The 25,947-nt window shown below is 42.0% G+C and overlaps 3 protein-coding genes across 4 annotated transcripts in view; all 3 read left to right on the top strand.

Moving 5' to 3' along the window:
* The window catches only part of uif (sushi, von Willebrand factor type A, EGF and pentraxin domain-containing protein uif), a 47,944-nt gene extending 40,216 nt beyond the window's left edge, over positions 1-7,728 (top strand). The window contains exons 23-36 of the mRNA XM_066735554.1: positions 89-254; positions 390-641; positions 743-1,284; positions 1,406-1,618; positions 1,876-2,031; positions 2,183-2,306; positions 2,478-2,540; positions 3,192-3,382; positions 3,708-3,896; positions 4,000-4,448; positions 4,556-4,905; positions 5,006-5,208; positions 5,644-5,760; positions 6,005-7,728. Of these exons, the coding sequence (XP_066591651.1) occupies positions 89-254; positions 390-641; positions 743-1,284; positions 1,406-1,618; positions 1,876-2,031; positions 2,183-2,306; positions 2,478-2,540; positions 3,192-3,382; positions 3,708-3,896; positions 4,000-4,448; positions 4,556-4,905; positions 5,006-5,208; positions 5,644-5,760; positions 6,005-6,036 (3,047 nt within the window). The 3' untranslated portion in view covers positions 6,037-7,728. The remainder of the gene's footprint in view (positions 1-88; positions 255-389; positions 642-742; positions 1,285-1,405; positions 1,619-1,875; positions 2,032-2,182; positions 2,307-2,477; positions 2,541-3,191; positions 3,383-3,707; positions 3,897-3,999; positions 4,449-4,555; positions 4,906-5,005; positions 5,209-5,643; positions 5,761-6,004) is intronic.
* Positions 7,729-9,841: 2,113 nt separating this feature from the next.
* On the top strand, positions 9,842-13,309 carry LOC136778223 (hepatic leukemia factor-like). 2 transcript variants are annotated; one of them, XM_066734877.1, is made up of 5 exons: positions 9,842-10,174; positions 11,246-11,309; positions 11,449-11,764; positions 11,941-12,443; positions 12,647-13,309. In XM_066734877.1, exons 3-5 carry the CDS (start codon positions 11,515-11,517, stop codon positions 13,271-13,273), a joined length of 1,380 nt encoding a protein of 459 aa, XP_066590974.1. In that variant the 5' UTR covers positions 9,842-10,174; positions 11,246-11,309; positions 11,449-11,514; the 3' UTR covers positions 13,274-13,309. The 2 variants fall into 2 exon arrangements, with proteins under 2 accessions (XP_066590974.1, XP_066590973.1); XM_066734876.1 differs by having other exon boundaries at positions 9,843-10,174; positions 11,246-11,320.
* Positions 13,310-15,240: 1,931 nt separating this feature from the next.
* Positions 15,241-25,947, top strand: part of LOC136778488 (cyclic AMP response element-binding protein A-like) — a 28,208-nt gene continuing 17,501 nt past the window's right edge. The window contains exons 1-2 of the mRNA XM_066735348.1: positions 15,241-16,222; positions 18,971-19,214. Coding sequence (XP_066591445.1) covers positions 19,140-19,214 — 75 coding nt within the window. The 5' untranslated portion in view covers positions 15,241-16,222; positions 18,971-19,139. The remainder of the gene's footprint in view (positions 16,223-18,970; positions 19,215-25,947) is intronic.

The raw sequence follows: 25,947 nt of genomic DNA, 5'->3' as shown, positions 1-25,947 counted from the left end.
TTGTACATCAAAGTTTTGCTCTCTCTCTCTCTCTCTCTCTCTCTCGAGACTTATTACTCCTCCTGATTTAACATGCACCTGTTTACAGCTATACAAGTGGACTACGATTTATACTTCAGTGACTCGACTCGCAGCAGTGCGTCTCAAGTGATTCCATTCTTCACCGGCGGCAAGAGCAGTTTGACCATCGCAATGTGGGTTCAATTTATCCAAAAAGACGAAGCTGGTATCTTCTTCACCCTATACGCCGTTAGGTAGGAATGTTTCGAGAGAATCATCGTATATTCCGTCAAGACGGAGAGATGGAGCCATGATTATGAATTTACCGCACATCCCCTCCCCCTCCTTACGCATGTTTCTCATTCATTCCTTTTATTTTTTACGCGCAGCTCTCCTCACGTACCAACGAATAGGAGGCTGATGATTCAGGCGCACAGCAACGGAGTTCAGGTTTCTCTGTTCCATGACTTGCAAGACGTCTATCTGCCATTCAGAGAATACGCGACCATAAACGATGGACAGTGGCACCACGTTGCTGTCGTTTGGAACGGTGAAAACGGTGGTGAACTGACGCTCATCACCGAGGGTCTGATAGCCAGCAAAACCGAGGGTTATGGCAGCGGTAGAACATTACCATCCAAGTAAATATCATTCTCTCGTTGCCGAGTATCTCCAAGGGCAGCCTGCTCCGTGCTCCCATAAGCTTAATTTAACGACCAAAACTAAAATGTGTTCTTATCAGTGCATGGGCCGTCCTGGGCAAGCCACGAAGCGAGAACGCCAAGGGCTTCAACGAGTCTGGATTCCAAGGTCACCTGACCAAGGTACAAATCTGGAGCCGCGCGCTACACGTGACCAACGAGATTCAGAAGCAAGTGCGAGATTGCCGAACGGAGCCAGTGCTCTATCAAAGCTTGATACTGACTTGGGCAGGGTACGACGAGACGACTGGCGGCGTTGAGAGGGTGGTACCGTCTCACTGTGGCCAGAGAGTCTGTCCCCCTGGATACGGTGGCAACAAGTGTCAACAGCTGGAGGCCGATAAGATTCCTCCCAAGGTCGAGTACTGTCCCGGGGATCTCTGGGTCATCGCCAAGAATGGTTCGTCCATCGTCAATTGGGACGACCCACACTTTAGCGACAATGTCGCCATAACCAGGATTCAAGAGAAGAGTGGCCACAGATCTGGACAGACTCTCTTATGGGGCACTTACGACATCAGCTACGTTGCTTACGATCAGGCAGGAAATTCGGCTAGCTGCAACTTCAAAGTCTACGTTCTATGTGAGCTCTCCTCTTCAGATTTTTCTTTTCCAATCTCGCTCTCCACTCGTTCGAAGCTATTCTTATTCCATACGTTCCATCCAACAAAGTGCGCGCATTAATTTCGCTTTCCGTCCTTCAGCCGACTTCTGTCCAGAGCTCGCGGACCCGATCGGCGGGGCTCAGCAGTGCAAGGATTGGGGCTCGGGTGGTCAATTCAAAGTTTGCGAAATCTCCTGCAACCCTGGTCTTAGATTCTCTCAACAGGTTCCCAAATTCTACACTTGTGGAGCCGAAGGTTTCTGGAGACCCACCAATAATCCAGGATTACCCCTTGTATATCCAGCATGTACAAGTACGTATTTTCGCCTTTCAACGCTTGTTCAACAGTATACTTTTACCTCTCTCTCTCTCTCTCTCTCTCTCTCTCTCTCTCTCTCTCTCTCTCTCTCTCTCTCTCTCTCTCTCTCTCTCTCTCTCTCTCTCTCTCCAATTCCGAGCTCTTTTACATCTCTATGTATGTACGTGCAGTATCAATAAGAGAGATTATGATATTCCGATGCGTCCACGGAGCCCTCCAACTCAAACTCTTATACCAACGATTTATTTCAGGCGCCCAAGCAGCGCAGCGTGTCTTCAAGATAAAGATGAATTTCCCAACTTCCGTGCTGTGCAACGAGGCTGGACAGAGCGTGTTGAAGCAAAAAGTGCGAAATGCTGTCAACTCCTTGAACAGGGACTGGAATTTCTGCTCGTATTCGTTCGAAGGTAAGGATTGGTAGATCAAAATGGAACGCATCTCTGCATGTTTCTTGAAACTTTATTGATACATGTGTATATATATATATATATATATATACGCAGTATGAAGGTATGGGTCTATATGTGATATCGATACAATAATGACGACTATTGTTAGGTACCCGGGAATGCAAGGATCTGCAAATAGACGTGCGATGCGACCATCGTTCGAGAACAGCGAGAGAAACGAGCGAGGAGGATGGTGGCACTTATATCCTTTCGGCTGCAGTGCCAGCGGAACGGTAAGCGTTCATCTCACATTCGATTAGACTATAATTAACCAAAGACGAGAATTCTCTACCTATATCGTGCCTAGATGATTGATCGAACGCGGTATACCTATATTGTTACATAACAATCATATATATATATATGGCATACTGAGAATTTATCACTTGTATGTTACATCGTAGAACGAGACAGGGGCGCCAAGGCAGCGACACCTACGAGGTGCAGATCTCGTTCCCAGCGATAAAGTAAGGCCTGCTAGAAAGCTATGCGATATGTCTTACGTGCTCATTAGGTTTCTAGCCATTTGGTCCAACCTCTCATCCAGCTTCGCATTCAATAATACCTATATCTGTATACTAGCTCCATTCTAAAACTCTGACGACACGGGTCATTTTTTAATATCATATATATATATATATATATATATATATATATACATAAGTAAATAAACATGCATGCATGGTAGAATTGAGGAAAACGAGGCTTCTGACATTACATCGAATTTCGCGTGCACGTTGTACTAACTAGAAACTTATGTACACCCATAGTACCACTTACAGGTCAGACACTACCACAATCAAACATGAGCTTTTCCGATGGAAAGAGAACAATTATAATATCGTGGAAATAAACGAGCGATTTAAACAATTGACATTTAGGATTAGTCTTAATATCAATAATCATTGTTGTACCCTTAATACGAGATGTGAATCTGCCAATGACACACACGGTGGTTTCTGCATAGTGGAGGATTATCATTCATTACACTCATCCCAAGATAACTGCTGTATATACAAGGCCAAAATCCAACCCCCCCCCCCCCCCGCTCATCCATACTGCCAAACAATATTCAACATTGTGGATCCATCGATAACATTTGTCTCTCGATTTTTTAGCGATCCAATCGTCAATGCCAATTCCAACGAACGTGCCAATGTGCAGAATCTTCTGGAAAAACTTATATTGGAAGAGGATCAATTTGACGTTCACGATATATTACCCAACACGGTCCCAGATCCAGCATCTCTCATACTGGAGTCGGATTACGCCTGTCCAGTTGGACAAGTTGTTATGGCTCCGGATTGTGGTACGTCTCAAATCTATAATATATTTTTCTCTCGAGTACCATGCTCTCTCCACTTTTTACTTGGGCATAAAAAGAAGAACGGCTGAAACATTCGAAAGCTACATCTATCGAATTTTGTAAAGTAGGGAAAGTAAGCGGATTTCTTTCGATATTGTTTTTGGAGCAAAGTATCCTATATATGGATACAATAATGTGTAAGGAGAATTATTGCAGTAGATAAATGAATGAGGGAGGAGCTGGTGCGAGAAAGGACTACTCTTTGTCCTCCTGTTCCACGAATATTGTAATAAATGAACGATCGATTGGGGGGGTGGGGCTTGTGCAGTACCCTGCGCCGTTGGATCTTACTACGACGAAGAGACGAAGGAATGTGTATCGTGCCCGATGGGTAATTACCAGAGCGAGTCGGGACAACTCAAGTGCAGCACTTGCCCTGTAATAGCCGGCCGTCCCAGCGTCACCGTAGGACCTGGAGCACGCAGCGCAGCTGATTGCAAGGAACGTTGCCCCGCAGGTAACGTGTCCGACGACAGGAAAAACGCGAAATGTTTCATGCAATTGTTGTATCATTGACGCGACACTCAATTGGCACTGTGTCTCTCTGCGTAACTTTTCAGGTAAATATTACGACGACGTTATTGGTCTCTGTCGGCCCTGCGGTCATGGCTTCTATCAGCCAAACGAGGGTAGCTTCTCCTGCCTGCTCTGTGGCCTTGGAAAAACGACGAGAACTGCGGAGGCCGTATCTCGCGAAGAGTGCAGGGACGAATGTGGCTCGGGGCAACAATTGGCAGTCGAAGGAAAATGCGAGCCTTGTCCACGTGGAACCTACAGGACTCAGGGCGTTCAAGCATCCTGCCAATCCTGTCCTTTGGGACGGACTACGCCTAACATGGGCTCCGCCACGATCGAGGAGTGTTCCCTACCTGTTTGCGAGCCTGGACTCTACCTCAATGGGACGCTCAACGAATGCATAGAGTGCAAAAAGGGAACTTATCAATCGGAGCCACAGCAAACCTTCTGCATACCTTGTCCACCGAATACCAGCACCAAGGGACCTGCGGCTGTAAGTGTGTCCCATATGCTCTAACAAAAAGAACGTTTTTCAAGTCTTGTAATGGAAATTATCTGACTGAGAGAATTTCTTATACCAAAACCCACTAATGTGCACAGACCAGCAAAGCAGAGTGCACCAATCCATGCGAGACCAGCGACCAGGAGATGCACTGCGACGCAAATGCTTACTGCCTACTGATACCCGAAACCAGTGACTTTAAATGCGAGTGCAAGCCGGGATACAATGGCACCGGCACCGAGTGCACCGACGTGTGTCTCAATTATTGCGACAACGAGGGTGTCTGCCTGAAGGACTCGAGGGGACAGCCTTCTTGCAGGTGTAGCGGAAGCTTCACGGGTAAACACTGCACGGAAAAGTCGGAATTCTTCTACATCACTGGAGGAATCGCCGGTGGTGTAATACTCATCATTATAGTAGTCCTGCTCGTTTGGATGATCTGCGTCAGGTTAGTCTCCCATATACGTACTTTCAAAGTGTTATCATTGTCATTTTTTCTCCGATCGATCGTGCAACCTAGGTGTTTACATCGATGCTTCTGTTAACAGGGCCTCCCGGAAGAAAGAGCCAAAGAAGATGCTCACACCAGCTACCGATCAGAATGGATCGCAAGTGAACTTTTATTACGGTGCACCGACGCCTTACGCAGAATCCATTGCACCCTCTCATCACAGTACATACGCCCATTATTACGACGATGAAGAGGATGGCTGGGAGATGCCAAATTTTTACAACGAGACGTACATGAAAGGTAAATAAGGGTTCTTTCATTTTTTCACAATCTATAATGTCATGTTGCATACTTAAGGGGATCCCCATATTACCGACTTCACAATTTTCAATCGGGAAAATCAGAGCATTTTCTTATATTCGAGAGAGGCATACAATTGACTTTTCTCGTAAAATCCAAAAGAAAAGAACACACGAAGAATAATCATATATTTTCGTCCTGATGACACACGCATTAAGTTTGACAAATACAAGTAGCCGTGTATTGGAGAGCAAAGAAAGAAAATTTCAACGAGTAATCGCGTTTCGGACGAAAAACAAGGAAATACATGCACGTAAAAATCTATAAGATCATCTTGACGAAAAAAGATTGTTAGTCTCGGTCTTGCGGAGATCCCCTTGAATTCTACCACCCTAACAACAACAAGTACACATGCATGATTAACATTTTCCACAGAGAGTCTTCACAACGGTGGCAAAATGAACAGCCTAGCTCGTTCAAACGCCAGCATATACGGCACGAAGGATGATCTTTACGACAGACTGAAACGCCACGCATATCCTGGAAAGAAAGGTATGTACGTATATACACTGTACCATATCTCGTCGATCGTGCTAATTAAGGCTGATATTTTTACACAACGTTTTCTTTCAACGGCTAATACATAAATATATATATATATATATAATGTTTATAAACCGTATAGATTGTGTTAAAAATTTCCTTGCCAATTAAATGGTCGACGAATTAACGAGAAATTCCTTCCGATGGATACATGTTGTTTTTAACTAATGAGACTCTCTCGGTGCTCTTTCAGATAAAAGTGACAGCGACAGCGAAGGACAATGACCTCGTAGGATGGAAACGTTCTGCCGTTAGACGAGAGCGTTAAAGTATGAGTTATCGTTTATTGGAAAAAAAAAGAAAAAAGAAAGGGCGCGCGAATGCTTGTTTCGAGCCAATGGATATAGATCATATTATTTATTGTCTGCCGCCGAAATGGTGATCGTATAATGGCTGCAGGCTCTCTGTAACGCGTCGTGCACGCCACTGTTCGTTACATATATATATATATATATATATAGGAAACGAAGGGCGCGCAACGAGCGTAAACAATTGGGAGCTGCAATTAAGATCTCGCGAATGAACGGTGCGTGCATGCATGCACGGCGATTAGCGTGCCTGTATGCGTTAATCGACGGCCCCGACGCATGATCGTCGAGTCCTGAAGCGATGATCCGCCGACGATCGTTGCTTTGGCACGATGCCGTCGATTAATCACTCGCCACGCCGCGCCACGCCACGCCACGCCACGAGTAGCTATTTCTTCTGAGATTATTATAGTTTCCTTCATTATATAGAATAAATATTTTCCTATGATATTTAGAAATTTCTCAAGGTGCGCGCACCGTGTGCATCGATATCAGCAGCCCGCACCTTTGGACACATCTCTTCTCTTGCCCGAAAGCATTGCAATGTGTGTGTAGCTTTAGAGCATAGACCCACGAATCTTTGACAACTTTTTAGCACGCTTATATTGCATCGAGCATGCCCCCCGAAATAATGATTGATTATACAATACTCGAGATAGAAGCGCGAGAATCTCACGTACAACTGCAGCTAGGATTTTTAATCAATTTTGTGTGCGAGTCATTTTACATGTTTTTCTATGCAGGAAATATATATATATATATATATATATATGGGATGCACGTGCATCGATACAAGAACCAGAGACTATATGTATGAGGTTGTAATTTTTTGTAATTTAATAGGCCCCGTTTAGTTCGTGTAAGGAGCATTATCTTAATTAACTCTTATTAATTGACGGTGCGAACGAAAGTGTGTGCTTGTATGTTAATATCATTATTATTTACATCTAAGTGATTTTATATTTTGTTACTATATAAATATGTATAACGTTGTAAAATAATAGAATATACATGTGCGAGCGCGAGCGAGCGCGCGCGCCTTATGTATCTGTGCGTGCATAATGCGTGTACAAAAGCATCGAATTAATCAAATGTTAATATTATTATTGCGGAGAGAGTATTCTTCATATTTTCGAAATGTCTTATTACATGACTATATCGTTCGTATGAAAAGTTTTATCAATGTGAAAGAGGCTTAAACTCGCCAAAATATGCCTACATCGTTATTGATAAACATTTTTCGTGTGAATTACGATTGATGCATTTAGATTTCCTTTTTTTCAATTTATACATAATATATATATATAAATATACAATATCCATCGAATTCTAGGTTGGAAGAATGAAAAGAGCAAGAGAAATTCTTTAAAGACTGTACTATAAGCAATAATTTTTTCTTCGAAAGAAAATTCCAATAATCGTATTTTTCTTGATTCTTTAATTTCTTTTCTTTTGATTTCAACGCGCATCATATATCGGGAGAGATAGCGATTTCCCGCTTCAAGTACCAGTGTGCATCGAGTGATGCCTATCACGCTGTTTTTTCCCACGTATTTTGTAAAAGCATTAACAAATAATTGTTTTCTTTTTCAACAATAAAATGTATTTGAATAAACGATAAGCATTTTGCTCAATAATTTGCGCTTCATCAGTATATATACGACTGTTTGCACATCTACATATTATTATAAGAAGCAATATAAAAATATATATATATATACATATTTGTGTGTGTGCCTATGAGATAAGACCATCCTTCTCTTCGATAAACTATATAGCCATATACCATGGCTCTAAGAATCTTTCGACGAAACTAGCTTATCTTATCCACAACGGATAAAGCGGAACATCACTCTAATAAGTGTAAAATCATATAGAGTTCCTTAACGGTATTTGATTAATCAGCAAGAGAACCGGTTTCGAGTTGCCGCCGAATTCCTGGTAAAACGATGATGTTATTTCGTCATATATCTGAGGGCTATATACCGAGTGTGTGTATGTGACTTTCATCATATATATTCATGATCCCTCGAAAATTCTCCGTAGAGAGGACCAGGACAGTTTTACGAGAGGGCCTTCCATGAAATTTGTATATGAAAAATCTCTTTGATGCGAAATTCAATGACCAAAGTTTCCCAGAATTTTCTGTACAACATTATTGCAACTTGTAACGCGACGTACATCTATACTATACATTTCGAATTGGAGCTAGTATATACGATGCCTCCAAAAATATGCCCGTACTCGGATGATCCAATCGCTATATTTGGAACTAATGATGAAACCATAGGATGAATCGGCAAAATTTTCTCTCTCTTATGGCTGCAAATGGAAATATTTACGATGTAGTCGTTCATTTAATTATGTAGGAAACGGGGAAACATTTTGTGAGCCGATTGAATAAGCCTCGCTCAAAATAATAAATTCCACTTGATAAGAATATACATGCAGATATATATAGGGCAGATGGTATGCTGGATTCAAATTATGAGATGGCACATACTCTTGAAAATAAAACTCGGGATGAATTTTTATCAAACGGATGCTTAAAATAAGTCGAAAACAATTTTTATTGCAAGTAGTTGTCACACACGAAATACAATAGTTTATTAATTTTTTGAAAAAAGGCAACGGTGCCTCCATCTGTGAGTGGTATAGGAAAGGTATAACACAGGCATAAAACCACCGCGACTCTGTGGATAAATGCTAAGTGTAAAAATGAATGAGAACGACGATGAATGGAGAATATAGAGTGCATCTTTTCAAATATATCATTTTAAAGCTGTAAAAGTTTAAAGTTTGTAAGAAAATAACATCTATATATATATATATATTTGTTTTTCAGAATAACGAGATATAACTATTACACCATATTGCGTTTTATCGAAAGTATGATACTAGAGAGAGGAAGCAATTTAAGGAATTTATCAGTCGCAGATATTATTTGTATTTTTTGCACGATCACTTTTGAAATTCCAATTCTGCGCGATACGATAGAGAAAGGTGGGATTTTAATAGAATGACGTGACTGTGTGTCGCAGCAGCAGAGACACGTCCGAGGGTAAGAAATCGATGGGGAAAGTACAGTAGTAAAAATGTGTGTGGCAAGCGCAAAAGCGTGAATACGCGTGCGAATGTAATAATTATCGACAGTCGTGTAGCGGCTGAGGAGGAAGGTCGATCGTTACATGTACATATTATATTTACTAAAGTAGTAGCTAATCGTAGGATAAATTTGTATATAATAGGTTATCGGCGGCCGGGGGGCGATTGACGTGCCGTCTCTCTAAGCTATTTCCTTCTCTCTCTCTCTCTCTCTGGCGCCCAGCCAGCAGTGGCCAGCCAACACCCTCTGTTCATTCTTACGGGAGTATATACCGCGCGTCGTTCGTCAGTGACGTAGGTGTGTTACCGCTTACCCTCCACCCTCCCCCTGACTAGCTTAGCCTGGCCTAGCCTAGCCTAACCTATGGCCGTGTTCGAGAATTCACCAGCAGTTTACAAAGAGCATCATCCTCTCTCTCTCTCTCTCTCTCTGTCGAAAGGAAGCATCGAAAGGAGACGGAACGATATTGGCAGTGGCAAGAGTGCATTTTGGAGCACGACCTTTATCGGAATATACTACAGGACTTGGCACGGATTGGTCCACGATGACATCAGGTTCTGCGCGATTGGTCGAAAGTGACGTCTTGGACGAAAGCACGAATCGCAAGAGTTTTGGAGTAGAGTATCGGGATAAGGCTGGTCTCGTGACGTGGTTTAATCGGGCGCCGACCGAACGTTCGCTCCATTTTGCGGCTAGTTCTCCGAGGAATAGGATTGTTGTTTCTTGTGCTCCGATATCGAGTCTCGAAGCGATTCACACCTGGCTGCCTCTCTCACTGTGAGGTCGCATCCAACTGGGAATAGACAGGAGAAGGACAATATACTCCGCTGCTGCTATATAAATATATATATATATTATACCACTGCTACTGCTTCTTATAACGGATTCGTCCTCTCTCGTCTTTAAAGCCCAAGTGGACGGTACTCTCGTACCTATTGTTACAAGGAGGGTGAGTCATTATACATAGCCGTACGTACAGATTAATATCATGCATTTCTTATACGAAAAGGCGCGCTTAAACACGCATCACCGACAAAAAAATAAAAACGTTATATAATGATTATTCAATCGATTCTGCTACACTAGCCTTCTGTTAAACTACTGCTCGCACTTTTATTTCGCTAATTTTCTCTTCTGAAAATCTATCCTACAACGATCGGACAGAATCTTCTATATATTGACTCTGCCGAATATTCCACGCAGTATTTTTCTCAGTCGTACCATATATATATATATGTGTGTGTGTGGCGCGCGCGCGCGCGCCTGTGTATTTGTAGCGCAAAGTGCAAACTGCAAAGTTACAAGACGATATAGTTATTCGGAAATGAGTGACTTTAATATCTTTACTGTGCATATACTATTTGTTGAAATTTAGTCACATGATGACAATATGATAATATAGCTATATGTGCGTTATATAACTCATTTTATAGTGCGACGTAAGTTCAACGGTTCTTATCTTTCTAAATCCATTTGTCAAATAGAAAGAACGTGGGGCTGAGAAGGAGAGAAAATTTTTCTAAAATTTAATAATCGATGCTCGTCAATCGTTGTTTTGCTTCAATTCTTATCGCGTCGTGTATATACGAGGCGGAAATATTGTGATAAGAAAAATGATTAAATGAATTAATATATATACGTATATTGCAAATTGATTTACTTGTTCTTATAGACATCTACGAAGAAAAATAAACAGATGTAAAGTATATAATAAATATAATTGCATGTATTACAATTTTGTAATATGCTCGCGGCTGTAATATATACAAATGATATAGGCATAATTAAACACACGTGAGCTATACAGTGGACTAATCGATAATAATTATTCGATTGTGCATTGTCATTGAAATATTGGATAAATATATAATTTGACTAGTTATTCGAAGAGCTGTGTATTGCTCGTGTTCGATTCAATCGTGATTGTTGCATTCTCGTAAAGAATATGTATATGCACTTTTATTGAAAACTTTTGATAAAAAAGAAAAAGAAATGTTTAACTTTCATCTTGCGTTTACAGGTATTCAAAATCCCTCCAATCTCCACAAGTCCAACAACCAGCAACATTTCATTTGAGGAAGAAGGTGAATTTAACGTGAGTGCATGCGTCGCTAAATGAGAGATGGGCGGGCAGGCGCGCCGCCCGATGACTTTCGCGTTGTACTATATATAGATAGGATAGGGCACTTGGAAGACTGATCGAACAAAATGGTTTTCATACAGGCATCCAAGTCATGCAGCCGTCAGCTACATCTATCATTTGCTTCTCGTGGCGTGAGATCTCGGCCAATGGAGGAAAACGAGCTTCATACTCCAAATATCGAAACAAAACCTCTCTTAACTCCAACCATGGAGTCGGAGCTGCTAAAAGATGGATGGTCCTTTCCTCCGGTAAAAGAGAGGCTACCCAAACAAGAAGACAATGCCGTATTCGGTGTTTGGCAGGAGAACTTTCAGGATCTAAGTGGTTGGTGCATGGACGTGCTCCAAACTCCATGCGATTTTCATATAGGTGAATCACAAGCTTTTAAGATATCAGGTAAGATGTATACGTGTGTGCAGTATATTATACTTTTATGCCCCTCCGCTGCAGTTATATTCGATCAATTTCCTATCGATAATTGCGCGCGACACCCGTTAATTATTATAATATACTATTATTCTTTCAAGTTGTGATTATGGTACAAGTATATACGCTACACATGGTCTTTTCAGGTACGAAATACGAGGACAACGACGACGTTTTAACTTCGGAAGAGGGGGGTTTGAAGAGTTTGGCGAGTGCCATACAAGTTCAGGAGAAACAGAATATAAAGATGGATAGCATTAAACCGGTCGAATTTCCAGATGTCAGCAATAGTTTTATAAGGCCAACATTGCTGCATATCGATGAGCACAAGCAGCAGCAGCACCACCACCACCACCACCACCACCACCATCAGCAACACCAACAGCAAGCAGAAGTCACGAATGATAAGAACGCCGGCGATCATTGGAGTGACGTACCGAGGAATACGTTTGCTACGAATAGGATCCCATGGAATAAAGAGACTGCTAGAGAATTTCATGCCGAGTGTCCTGTAGGCGAACTTTATTTCGATGGTAGCAGCCCGACTCATGCCATTTCGATGGAAAGCCAACGCGAATCGTGGGACGTGCTACGAACTATCGAAAGTGCCGGATCGGATACGTTTGACTTGCTGTCGTACGTTTGTGACGTGAGTACAACATAACAGCAATCTATCGTCTTGTTGCATCGCAAAGATATAGTCATCAGCCGAGCAGTATTTTCTAATTGTCTTGCAAAATAAAAATCTCCTGCTTCGTTCCACTATGGCGCACGATATTTCACACGCAAACAAATACGCAATTTCATGAATCCTAATAGCTTTCTCTTTCTTTCTTTTTTTTTTTTTTTTAGGAAGAGATACGTTCACCAGAAGGCAGTACGTCAACCGATTCTTCATTTGTATCAAAATTAAGGTCGCCTGCAGAAACAGTAGCAGCAGCAGCAGCAGCAGCAGCAGTAACGACGGATGAGAGAAATGTTAGGATAAATCGAGTGGAGGAAAAGTATGAAAAGGGGGGAAGGCCCGGTGCAAGGATTCGCTCTGTGTCAACAGCGACGAGAGGGAGCAGCTCTGCTGCGATCACCTTAGGTCCCATTCGTAGATCCGAAAGAACGAAGAAATTGAGCGTGACGAAGGTTGAGGAGGATGAGGAGGACGAGGAGGAGGAAGAGGAGGAGGAGAGTAAAGCGAAGAACGCGGAGACGCGTTTGAAAGCGGGACGAAAACGTTTCGCGGAAAGTGACTCGGATGATGATTCTGCGTCCACCATCAGCTACAGGGAATCGCGAGAGAAAAATAACGAAGCTTCGAGAAAGTCGCGCATGAACAAAAAGGCGAAGGAAAAAGAGATGGCCGTCAGAGCGATAGAACTAGAAAGAGACAATAGGATATTGAAGATGAAAGTGGAGGAATTGGAGAAACTTGTGACATCTATGCGTAATGCTTTATTGCGGTCTGCTTTGAAGAAAGATATTTAATTATTACTTATTATATATATATATATATATATACAAGCAAGTATATATGTATACCTACTTTGGAAGCCTAACATTCTCTTTCTATTCTTTCAAATTGCTTTATCAACTATACATATAATTTACTATGTACGAAATATATTTTGTAGAGTGGGCGCAGGGCTCGCGCAAGCACAGTCTACATATTTTTTAAATGTCTGCTGCTTGCATCGTAAATACGTGCCCTTGATTAAACATCGATCGTTACGTTATTATAATATTATTGGGTTTGTTCGTTTCGGCTACACTCGTCGACACACGTTTGCGCGACTTTGAAGAACCCATATAGAAGCGTATAGGGATTCTTCGAGGATCTTTTGATTATTTTCTTATTGCTCCATCGACAGTCTTGAAAGGAACGAACGTTATGTTTTGCATTATGCTCTGGTCTTTTTCTTTCCTTTTTTTCTTCAATTTGAACAATTCCAATCGTGATCCACCGGTTGGCCGCAACAACGTCGTGCGCAAACTCCTGCGTTAAAATATTTCGTCGTATGAGTTAACGCTGTAAAAAGAGTAGAGTGTAGCAAGGTGGGACGATTTTCTGCCGAAACAAACAGACACGCATTATGAAATTGTAATTGTTTATTTGGATAGGGGTCGTGGGGGAATAAGGGAGGCGGAAAAATATGATTTTGTTAAGCTTATAGCTTGGACAATGCAATATGCTATCTTTTATTACGTTACTATATAGGCATCACTTTTAGATTTATTTTTATAAGAGAAAATTGATGCCAGCTTGCTCGAATTTTTATAAGAATGTTGATAAAAGCAAGGCAAAAGTTGAGTGGATGAAAATACACGACACGTGCTCCAATTTATTTTTGAGCAAAATAACATTTTGCTTCAACCTTGTATTGTACCTGATAAAAGATAGAGAAACAATCAAACAAATTCAATGAGCAAAAAAATATTGATATCTTTTTTTACCGTTGTAGCAACTAAAAGATTCATTTACTATTATACGAGTATACAATAAAAAAAAACTTGTTTGGAAAATTCCAAAATGGCGTATGAATTATTGAGAAAATTTTCTTATACCTTACACAGTGTGTGTGCGCGTAATGGCGAGCTATTCGGAGCAACTGTAAAACGCAGTAAATAAGAGATACGATATGGCAATGAACGCGCGTACCGACTCGATAGCTCTCTTTTCTCTTAATAAATTTTCGGTGCTAGTTGAGTCTATGCATCTCTTTGGCATATAGCTCGTATATATATGGAACAAATGAGAAATATTGTTACACAAATATGTTATTGGGAAAAAGAAGGCGGTGCATCTCTCTCTCTCTCTCTCTCTCTCTCGAATCTACCGAAATGTAAATACGCGGCGTACATCGATCGCCCGCATAAAGCGCTCTCTGCTACATACGTACCCGCATGACCATATCCTGGGAACGTTCCATCAATCGTTTCATTCTCAGCCACGATTTTAACATGTTTCGTTAAAACTATTCTTCGAGTATGATCGTTGAATGGAGCAAGGCATTTTCTCACTCGGACAAAAAGATTGTACTCGAAAATAATAGGTAAATGTATATATGCATGTATGTGTCGCGTTGTGAAGAAATTTGCGTAATTTCCGATGGAGCGTTTGAATGAGATTCATGCATTTAGGTGAGATCGAGTCGGTACGTTGAGGAAAGATCGCGCGTAGAGATGAGGCAGAGGACTGAGGAAAAATTACGATGAGAGAGGAGGAGATTATTATTATATAGAAAAAGATGTTGTAATAATTGATAGATGAGAGATGTGCGAGGGGCCTGTATATAGTATACATATATCGATTGGAATAGGCAGGAGGGTTATTTGGAAAGAGGGAAAGAGTTTGAGAGGATTTGTGTGCGCGCGCGCTTGTTCGTAGCGTTGCGGCGGTAGGAGTAGGAAGGAAGGAAGGAATGACTCGGCTAGTAACAGGTGGTTCACGGGGATTGGTCGGTTCTGCCTGCCGATCGTACATACACAGCTATAAGCGGGCGGGAATGAGTGAGTGAGCGGGACGCGCGCGTGCTGCACGTGCAGATGTGCTGCCAGGCCAGGCGGTTCGCCGTTTCGTCCGTCCGTTCGGTATCCCTCTCCCTCTCTTTCTCTCTCTCTCTCTCTCTCGCGCGCGCGCGCGCGCGCGTAGCGAGCGGGCGGATCTGACGACCATTCCAAGTCGATTCTCTCTCGCCCGACTCGCGGAGAACTCGTATAGCGTTTGTTCCGATGGAAGGCCGCGTCCAGCGTCGCCGGCGTCGCTCGGTCGGGTAGAGAGAGAGAGAGAGAGAGTGACAGAGCGGAGTGGAGCGGCAGCGAGTCTATAGAGAGTAGAGAGAGAGACTCATTGAGGCGCGAGTGGTCGGTGCGCGAGGTTGCGTTGAGCTCTCCTCGTCCGGCGATCAGATTCTGTCGCTGTGTACTGTGTCTGTAGAATAGATGCGTGCCAGTGTGGAGGGGAGGAGAGGACTCGTTTACTGAGAGTTCCGGTTCTATTGAAAAGTACAAATAGAGGAGGTCGCGTTACGGTGGACACAAAAGCAAAGACGCCGATAACTGTGCGGGAGAGAAAAGTTTTCCAACAGTCTGCAGCATTGACCGGCGAGTTTTCCTTAAGGGGTCTGTGTGTGTGTGTGTGTGTGTGTGTGTGTGCGGCGCGCCACCGGCCGCTCTTCTCTCTTCCCTCGGCTATCGATCCTTCTTTCTGCCCCGGTTTCCTGCTGCTGCTGCTGCTGCTGTTGGCCCGTAGCGCTCGCCTTCCTTCAGCCCCACACACTCGATATACAACTACAAAAGTATACGAGCGAACGTCTCGCTCTGCTCGATCCGTCCACTCTGATCCACAACGACAACAACAACAGAGTGGAAAGTCTCCACGTGTGCGTCGTAGACCGTCCGTCACGCATAATCTACGGATAGTCTATAATTCAAAAGGCAAGTATATATACATACACTATCCTCCCCAAGTAATTTCTCGTAAACGCAAACTACGCGCCGCGCCGGTCCAAACTTGAAAATCCCCTCTCCTCCCCGCGCCTCGCTCGCGCGCTCAGTGCTCCCATAGTCCCATACACAGCATATATGTACCTTCTTCTCGGTGAAGCGGTGCACGTGTACCAGCCACAGCCACCGTTGCACGCGAAGCCGGCGGTGAGTGCATGCATGGTGCGACTCTCCGCGTTCCATCTGGAATACTCGAATCGCGCCTACCGATCGACGCATCGTCTCATCCTCCTCCTACCTCCCCTAACTTGGATCTCTTTACGATCGATCAACTCGTCCAAATTCCAATCGCGTATACGCTCCTATGTATGTGCGTGTATCAATAATACGAGTACGCGATCCGCCCATCTTGAAAATGCATTGGATTCTAATCGTATCGCTTATATAATCGAGCTTCTTTTCATCTTGGTTTATCCACGCCTTTCTCGCACACACACACATGTATAGTTGTGCGCGAATCGAGCCATCGCCTGGTCATAGTTGTGCTGCGCGATATCTGCTCTGCTACACTCAATGGAGCAAAATAACGCCAACTGCCATTACGCACACACCCACTCCTATCTTTACTCTTTCCTAAAATACAAGCCCCGAATTCTCATTGGAACAGCGATTACATGTACAGGGAGTTTTAAAGTGTCGCGGTTAAAGGTCGAGGAAGCAGGCGAGATGTAGAGCAGCCTAGCCAGTGGCGCGAGCCTCGCCATCAGTCTCTTCCGAGCACTGATATCTTTCGATCGCGGCTCCGAATGGGGGGAGCCGATCGAAAAAGAGAAAGAGTGTCCATCCGGTAATTGCTCGCCGCGATCTTTCAACCTAAAAGCGACTATAGCTGGCGTCCTTATGTATTAGCTATAGTATATATATATATTCCATGGAACTTGGTTGGAGAGTTGGGAGATTGTGAAATTTCTAAGGTCGAAGAATAGAAAGAGAAGCATTGTCGCACATTTCGCCATGCAGCACTCGCGCACGATCCGAGTGAGAAATGCTCGTATGCGTTGGGGGCACGCACGCATTGCGCGCTTCCCTCCTATCGTCACGAGGAATATGCTTAAGCCATAAAGCGCGCGACCGGTCCATTGATCTTGTTATACCCACGTTATGACCTGTGATGCAGCTGTGCCTTAGCCTCTAACAGGACAAAGACGTTGGATGTAAGAGTAACGTTGCGCTCGCTCACTCCTTCGTGCATCATCGCGCGCAGTCTTATTGGCCTCTCGTCGTTGCAATTCTTACTTGACTTTACTTGCCTGCATCGAGCGCAACCTCCGTCAATCTATTCTTGCAACAAGTACTTGTACTATACATCTCTCGCTACAACAATCTTTCATCCACTTTACGAGCAATCCATTATAGGAGGCTCGATTCAATCATCGGAAAACTATACCTATATATATATACTCTGCATACATGTGCATAGTCGTAGTCCAAGAATTCTTACAAATACAAACATCGTAATTACGAAGGATCGTCAAATTTCCGCCGAGTCCCAATTTTGCACATTGCTCTTAAAGAAATACAGCAGCATCAACGACCCGACGCGACGCTTATATATCATTTCTAGCTTATTTCACCATTAAAACAAAGTGCGCTCGTTTTACATTCTTCCTTCATTTACTTTAATAACATTTACCGTTCATTTTTTAACATTATTTTTTCCAACCGATGATACGAAAGAATCAAATGGCATGTAACAAAAGTCCAAATATTATACATATTTAAAAATAAAAGAACGCGTGTTGCTGATATATAATAGAGAGGCCGTTTCTCTCGTGCGACACTTATTTAGTTGTAATTAAATTATGCAATGGAAGCATCGCGTCGTTAGATTTTCAGAGTGAAACGAGAGGGAAAAGATTCAGGAACTGTTGAATGGATCAGTGTGAAGTTAGCAGGCCAAATTTTAAAAATGGAAAAAAAACCAAACAGTTCTGGTAGCACCCGGACAAGCTCTACAGTTCCTTGTTATTTTTCAAAAAACTTCTCTACAGATTCAACTCGAAAACCTAGAAAAAAATTATTTGGGGTGCCAAAAGTTGTCACATTCTCCATTATTCAAACGCTAATATCCTTTAAACTAAAAATCCTATAGATACAAACTATTAGACATATTTATACAACTCTTTGGGGTGCCATCAGAACTCTAGTTAAGAATGGAAAATTAAACAAATTTTTTCTTTAATGTTCTAATTATTTTTTTAATGTACAAAAAATTATTTTTCTAATTTTCCATTTTTAACTAGAGTTCTAATCGCACCTTAAAAAGTTCTACAGCTATGTCTAGTAGATTTTATCGATAGGACTTTTAGTTTAAAGGATATTAGCGTTTGAATATTAAAGAATATGAACTTGGCACCGCATATAATTTTTTTCTAGGTTTTCGAGTTGAATCTGTAGAGAAGTTTTTTGAAAAATAACAAGGAACTGTAGAGCTTGTCCGGGTGCTACAAGAACTGTTTGGTTTTTTTTCCATTTTTAAAATTTTGGCTGCTAACTTCACACTGGTGTTGAATGGAAAAATTGGAATTAACGACGAGGAATCTCTCGATTAATTTTTCAAATGCATAAATATAGTGATCGAGATAGCGAGTATACAGCTCCATATGTCCCTTGATATCCCCCGCTGTAGAATTGACAATCATCAACTTTGCGCATAATGTGATAATTTCAAAATTTTAGTGAATTCGCGGAATCGATCATTGATCTCTGCGGAGCATCGAGAGGGCGACCATGTGCAGAGGCTGAAGTGTGTAGAGTCCTGCTCGCTGCTGCTGATGGGCAATCGTCTTGCATCATGCCCAGCAACTGACTGCTATATCAACATTGCCAGCCAGTGAGGAAACGAGAGATGATGGAGTTTTACGACGTGGGAGCGAGCGACTTGAGGGAATTGTGGGAGTCTTACCTCTCCGAACCAGCACAGGTAATTAATATATAGATTTAGACGAGAAAAACGCTTGAAAACTTGATTACAACAATCTTAACACCATGCCCATGCAGCCACAGTCACCAAGCTATCCTTTTCTTTCTTCGCTAAATATATGCGCCATGTTCAAACAATTCAACCTTTTCATCATCTACCGAATAGATATATCTTCATGATATTAAAAAATAATACATTTTTTAATCATTTCAAAGGGGTATAGGTGCGTACTTTATACATATAGGCTTAACCTCGATAGACGTTCAATAAGATGGTTGGTTCACGTACAGATCGAATAGTACTGGTCATCAGTTTTTTTCACTTTTCTAACGATTGTCAAGTTTATATACATTTCTTTCATATAAGAATCTCTCTCTCACTCTCTCTCTCTCTCTCTCTCTCTCGTTTCTTTGACTCTTTTCACACTTTAGTATTGCAGCTGCCAATTGAAAAGCTTACCTATACTATCATCGGATGGACTAATCCAAGGCGTATTTTACCCTTCGTCCTGACATATAATGGTCATAGTTATACATGTGCAGGCTAATCGTTATTATACATATAGTTATTGCTGGCCCCATTATCGCTTCACACTGCCATACTCATTTTATACATTTTCATCGTTTTCATACACATAAGAGTCAAGAGTCTTTTTTTTATATATTTGCATTTTTCTTTTGCAAATTTATCGCTATGTTAAATGAAAAAAATGCGACTTGTATCATCGAGTGATGTATCTGAGAAAATGGTGCGAAGGTCGTTGTCGATGTACATATATGCAACTACCTATATTTCCTCCGGTTCAAGCCGAATAGGTATAATAGGTGCAGGTCGTTACAAGTTATTGTTCCCTTATCGCTACTAAACTTTATACATATTCTTCGTGATTGCTGCGCGCGCGTCCTTCTTTCTTACATAAGAATATTTCTTACTTTTTTCATTATTCTTTCTCTAGCTACCTCCCTCTTTTCGTTCATTTTACACAAACTGCTAATTGTATTGGCTGGAAAGCTCGTTATACCCTAATCGGAATAGAAAATTTGAATAATTGACACAAGTATTCGTTGATAAAAGTAAAATATCAAGGGATGAACAACCTGTAATTTTTATTAGAAAAATACGAATGCGGGAACATTTCGTTACCCAACGAGACATTGGTGTGACAGTGGTATTACAAGGAATTAACCTGTTTATATATATATATATATATATATGTATATTTGGTGAGAGGAAAAAATGGATTGAAAAACAATTGTTGTCCCATGAGGTTTTCAGCAATTAGCGTTCCTTCTGAACAATAACGCGCGGTATATGTGTGCATGATAAGAGTTATTTTACGGTGCGAGAAAAAATGTTGTGTATCGAATAAAGCGATTCTTATGAAATGATTTGATAATTTTACGAAAAATTGGAGCATCGGGTGTCCCGGTTAACAAACGCACACCTGTTCAAACAAGTAATCGCGTCTCTATATAGTCTAGCTGTATGGTATATGCATGTATGTACATCGAGTAACGTATATCTATATACGTAAGCTGCACATGTGTGTATACACGCGAAAGCAGAGGAGTATACTTTTAACGCGTTATCGAGCTCTTATTAAAATTCTAATTAGTTCAATCATCGTTCTTTCGCGACCTCGTCAATTGTGCGGAACGCGCGCGTTGTATTTCATAATATTATTTCGCGCATTTTCTTCTCTGGATAGTATATAGGAGATATTTGCTGAAGAATCGTGCAGTAATAAGAATTGGGTTAAACGAGAAGAAGGATCAATTAAGGTAGAAAATATATAATGTTTAGTAGTGGAAATGTGAGGAAGGGGCATAATTAGTGGTTATCGATCGGCCATCGTGTACTGGCCAAGCTTTATCGCGTATTCATCGGATCGTTTTATTTCACTTTCGTCCGACCTAGCGACCTTTCGTACTACGATCGATTTTAGCGACGCGATAAGACGTAGCACATATACCTTTTAACAAGGCAGTAAGTATCTCTCGTTATCGATCGATTCTGAGAGATGATTGGCCAGAGGGGGGTTTGTGCGTGTATCTGCGGGAGAAGATGCGGGAATACACGCTCGGGACGCGTGCCCCGCGGTGAATTCCCTTTTCTCGCAGCGCCATATTACGTCACAACGTGGAATGACGTATGTATAATACGAGGCTGCGCGCTGCTTCTGTAGCTCCTCCCCCCCCCCCCGCCGCCGCCGCCGGTCCTACCTCCCTCTGCGGCCTCTATACCCATTTTGGTGAATCACCGTGATTTACCGTAATTTCACAACTATATACATAATAACTTTTAATTACCTTTGGAAATTCTATATCGCTGCGGAGCCTATGGCTATAGTTTTCATTAATTATCGTCGTTAGAGTCTGTACTTGAAAGGGGGAGGAGGGCTGACGTGGACGTGGGTCATTTGTAACTTTTAATTTCTTTGGTCGATTGCCAAGGAGGGCTATGCATCGTGCAATATATCGTGTAAGTATATGTACCGCGCTTATTGAGAAGCATTTGAAAAGAGTGCTCTCGTATATAAGTTTTCACGCCGTACCGCGCCGCGGACAATAAAGCGGATGAGGGAGAATATCGCAAAGGGAACCGCGCTGGGAACCACTGCTATGGGAAGTTTTGCTTGCGCAGGTGCATGTCAACGTTGCCAGCAGCTGTTTACACTAACGCTTGCTGCGAGCTGCTTTAACAATTAGCGCGTTTCTTCCGATCAATGCTTATACCGATATAATAGTATATCGATCATTATATACTGCAGTATACTACTATATTCCACTCTATACTACATGTATGTACTCTCTAGTTTGTCATTCTCGCACGACTATAGTATACATCGCATATTCGAACGAGGAAGCTATTTGTCGAGAGAAATGCTCCTTTCGGCGCGGATTCATCGTAAGACGTACCTACCCCAGCTCTCCTCGCCTGGCCCGCCCACCACGTACTTCGTAAACTCTGGCAAAAATAGACTGCGTACACGTTATGTAGGATCCAAATATATAGATATATGTCCATGGATATAGAAAGACAATATTGACCGATCGATCAGCCAAATTTCCTCTTCCATCATTCAGCTACTTCTTTTATTATATATATATATATACGTATAGCTTAACGTAATACCTACTACTTTTCTCAACAGCAAATTTGTCTCTTTTTCTCCTTTTCCCTCGTTAAACGTATATAATACTGTAATAGTGCAATGATGAAAAAATATCCGTACAATATGCTAGAAGGTTTACAGTGGATGATCATAACTCTAGCGTATCTATATAAAAAATAAACCTGTGATTACCTATATGTATATATCGTAATGGGGTAACGGGGAAAAAATTTTACTCTGACGAATAATTCTTATTTCTTGTCCGAGAGCGGTTCGGCGGCCCGACGCGACGTATACACCAATAATATATCGTTCGCCTATACGCATACTCCGGCAGCTGCTAGAAAAATGTCAATTGTAATGCCAGAATATGGAAATCGATGCATCGATTCTGTCGTGGTTTATATTTTTAACGCGGTATATAGATTAGGTATTGTACGTACATAGTAGTCGGCGCGGGACTGCGCGAGAAATAAAGGCCGGATTATCGCTATTCCGTTCCGAGTGCAAAACTTGTGCAGGCCATGTAGTATCTAATCTATTTGCCCGGGATAAGGATAAGCCGTGCGATGATCGCTCGCTCGAAGAAGGAACGAACATGCCGCGAGCGCGGCGCACACGTCGCGTCGTACCCAACCCCCCAAAATACAGACGCAATCATTTTCAGCCTTAACGCCGGTAATTATAATAACATATACGTATAAAGATAATACGTACGAGGGACGGCGCGCGGAAATATTTTCAACACTCCTAGGAACACCGGAAGGCTGAAACACTGGATATTTATATATATATATATATAGGAAATAAAAAAAAAGTAGGACGAAACACGTACGCCAAGTGATTGGAGACGCGCCAGAGTTACTCTCTTCTTCCCTTTCATGGATCAATTCCTATTGTTAATATAAATAACAATAAAGTTGGTAAGATCAAGACGTACGTATCATTTCATTTCCATATATACATATAATATATTAAGGATCTTTTTGATTGCTTACACATTGCCATTATATGGTGCTTCTTATCTATTGAAATAAAAGTAATAAGAGGTGTAGATTAATTATTGCCAGTGCCATCTGCAGGATACAGACAATGTTCCTTAATCTGATTTTGTTGCAATGTGGAAAAACAGTTTGACGCAAAAGGAACGTTGTGCGATCGATATCGGGACAATGGATAGTAGTAGGGTTTTTTTAGGGTCCCCCGTTGTCGTTCCACTTGCTCGTTATCCGTATCACACAGAGTGGCTCTGGCTCCGGTAGAGCCAGAGTCGCGGAAAAGGTAAATTGGAAAGGCTGGCTGAATGGAGAGAGGGGGAGGGAATGTTGGGCGCGCGCGCACGCGAGTGATAGAGACGAGAATAAAGTTTGCGGCTCGACTTGCGTGGTCGGGTCGGTGCGTGACCCGACGTACCGCGACCACTGCGCGGCTCATAGCTTTCAGTGTCAGTACCTACATATACTCTACTAGCTGTCAGGCGCGTCACTCGAGATTTCTCTCTCGAGGGTCCCGCGGTGCAACATCGAAGCGCCATGCAATGTCTCAAAGTACATTATAGTAAACAGTGCAATACCCTCATTGCACCAATTGTTTCTTTATTTTTACATCCTAGTGGAAAATCTTTCGATTCCGAGAGATGGATGGCTTGCTGGCCGCCATTTTCCCCGTGGGATTAAACTCTTTAATTGGAATTTTCATTGAATCATGACCTAGCTGCTGTTTTTCAAAGGGTCCGTGGTTGCATGCATGTTGCTATTGAGCTGTTTCTACGCTCGGCTGCTCGTACCTTATTCTTCTTCTATCCCCGTAGAACCGTAGACACCGTTACCTCTACGAGATTCCAACTGTGCTGCACAGTCGCTGGCACGCCAACGCTTCCTTACAGCCGTAAACGTAAGCGCGCGTCAACGCTTGCTCCGAATACCTCCACAATATACCTATACCTATACCTGCACCTATATATATGCACTCTCAAAGTGTCCCCGTGCACAAAATTACTATTTTTTACAGAGCTGTGTCATCAGATCGCGGCCAGATGCACTCCTATATGTATATATATGTATACTCGCATAAGAACACTTTCACGGCTTTGCCCAGAACTAACCTATTATACGAATATCCGATTACAGTGGAACGATGAGACACCGCGCCGCGAATCACGAGGATCTATAGGCTTCTTCTTCAACTCCCCCAAATCCTGCCGATTCCTCTACATACTCGCGACAAACCCCTATTGCAGAGTGCTTCGACAAGATTCCTTCAAATTGCAGTCCATTTCCATTAATAATAGGTTCGATGCAAATAACTCCCGTCCCACGATCAATGTTCGACAAAATATTATTCTTGCAATTACAATCACGAGAGTAAACTGTACGTAGTATAAATTAATAATCTATATATATTTATATATAGTTATATGTAAAAATATTATGTAATTTTAAATTATATATAATAACTGAGAAAAGTTGTCGCAATTGTAATTGCAATGACAATTTACACAATAGAGCCTACGATTTAATCTACGCTATTATTTGTTCTCTCGGCAGCAATATTTTCTTTCGATTCACGGCCATTTCTCGCGCAATATATCAACAGAGCTCTACCTGGAGTTTCTTTCTCTCGATTCTCCATCACAGCAGTTTTTCGTACTCGCTAAAAATTTGTATATAGACCGCTTTAAGAGTGATTGGAAATTCTTATATAGTTTTGCACATAGCGTATCATACATGTTCTTATATAGGTAAAGATTTTGGGAAGGGGTGGGGGTGGGGGGGGGGGGGGGGGGAGGGGGGGAAGAGAAATTTTTCAAGGATATTAATTAGACAATAGAGTAGAATTAAGATGAAAGTTTCTTCTCCGATGGAAACCGAGTGAAGGAATTGGGGTTTTTCTGCCTCTTGGCCCTGTCCCCATGGCCGGTTTATCGAGCAGTACGCCAGTGTTATCGAAGGAAGCAGATAAAACGACTATGATTGCCCAGAAGCCCTGGCTCTCGTTTATTGGCTGACGAGTCCGAAAGATCGCGCTACGCTATATAGCGCTCTTTACCTACTAAATTCTCTCTCTCTCTCTCTCGCTCTCGATAACAGTATAGCAGCACAGCTCGAAGAATTTCTTCACAGCCTTAAATACCCTACGATCTCTCTAAGCATAAACTATTAAGTCACTAAAACGCCTACGCTTATATATATATATGTATAGATTCCTCGCGATGATAAATCTCTTGTATGCGCACTGGTGATATTCTTGGAAGAAATTCATCGACTCGATTGGACGGTTCTTCCGAAGAAAAAAAAAATAGCTGCTAGTTACTCCATTTATTACGGCAGTCAAAGTTATCCTGTGATACTCTTTCTGAATATTCAAGCCCATGGTAATTAGGCATGCACTATCGAAGTGTAAATAGAGGCCTGAATATAGCAGAGCAAGTGCATGCTTCTATCTCTTTCTTTCCTCCTCCATTGTCCTTTTTCGCATCGACACTGACAAATTGTTCGAATATGAGAATCGATATGCATTTGGAAAAAATAATGCTCGCCAAGAGGATAGCACGCGAGTGAAAACTCGTCGTGCCATCCAAAGCCTTTATTTCAAACGCCTTCTTTAATTCCTCAAGGA

Source organism: Prorops nasuta, unplaced genomic scaffold, assembly GCF_024137725.1.
Source record: "Prorops nasuta isolate Cenicafe-Biocafe unplaced genomic scaffold, Cenicafe_Pnas_1.2 PNAS00014, whole genome shotgun sequence".
Taxonomy (NCBI): domain Eukaryota; kingdom Metazoa; phylum Arthropoda; class Insecta; order Hymenoptera; family Bethylidae; genus Prorops; species Prorops nasuta.
Note: the sequence above shows the minus strand (reverse complement) of the source record. Positions and strands in the feature narration are given on the sequence as shown.

Coding starts and splice junctions, on each gene's coding strand:
- LOC136778223 (XM_066734877.1), top strand. CDS start 11,515: ATGGAGGAAAACGAGCTTCATACTCCAAATATCGAAACAAAACCTCTC. Junction 11,765..11,940: donor ACAAGCTTTTAAGATATCAG/GTAAGATGTATA, acceptor TGGTCTTTTCAG/GTACGAAATACGAGGACAAC. Junction 12,444..12,646: donor TGCTGTCGTACGTTTGTGAC/GTGAGTACAACA, acceptor TTTTTTTTTTAG/GAAGAGATACGTTCACCAGA.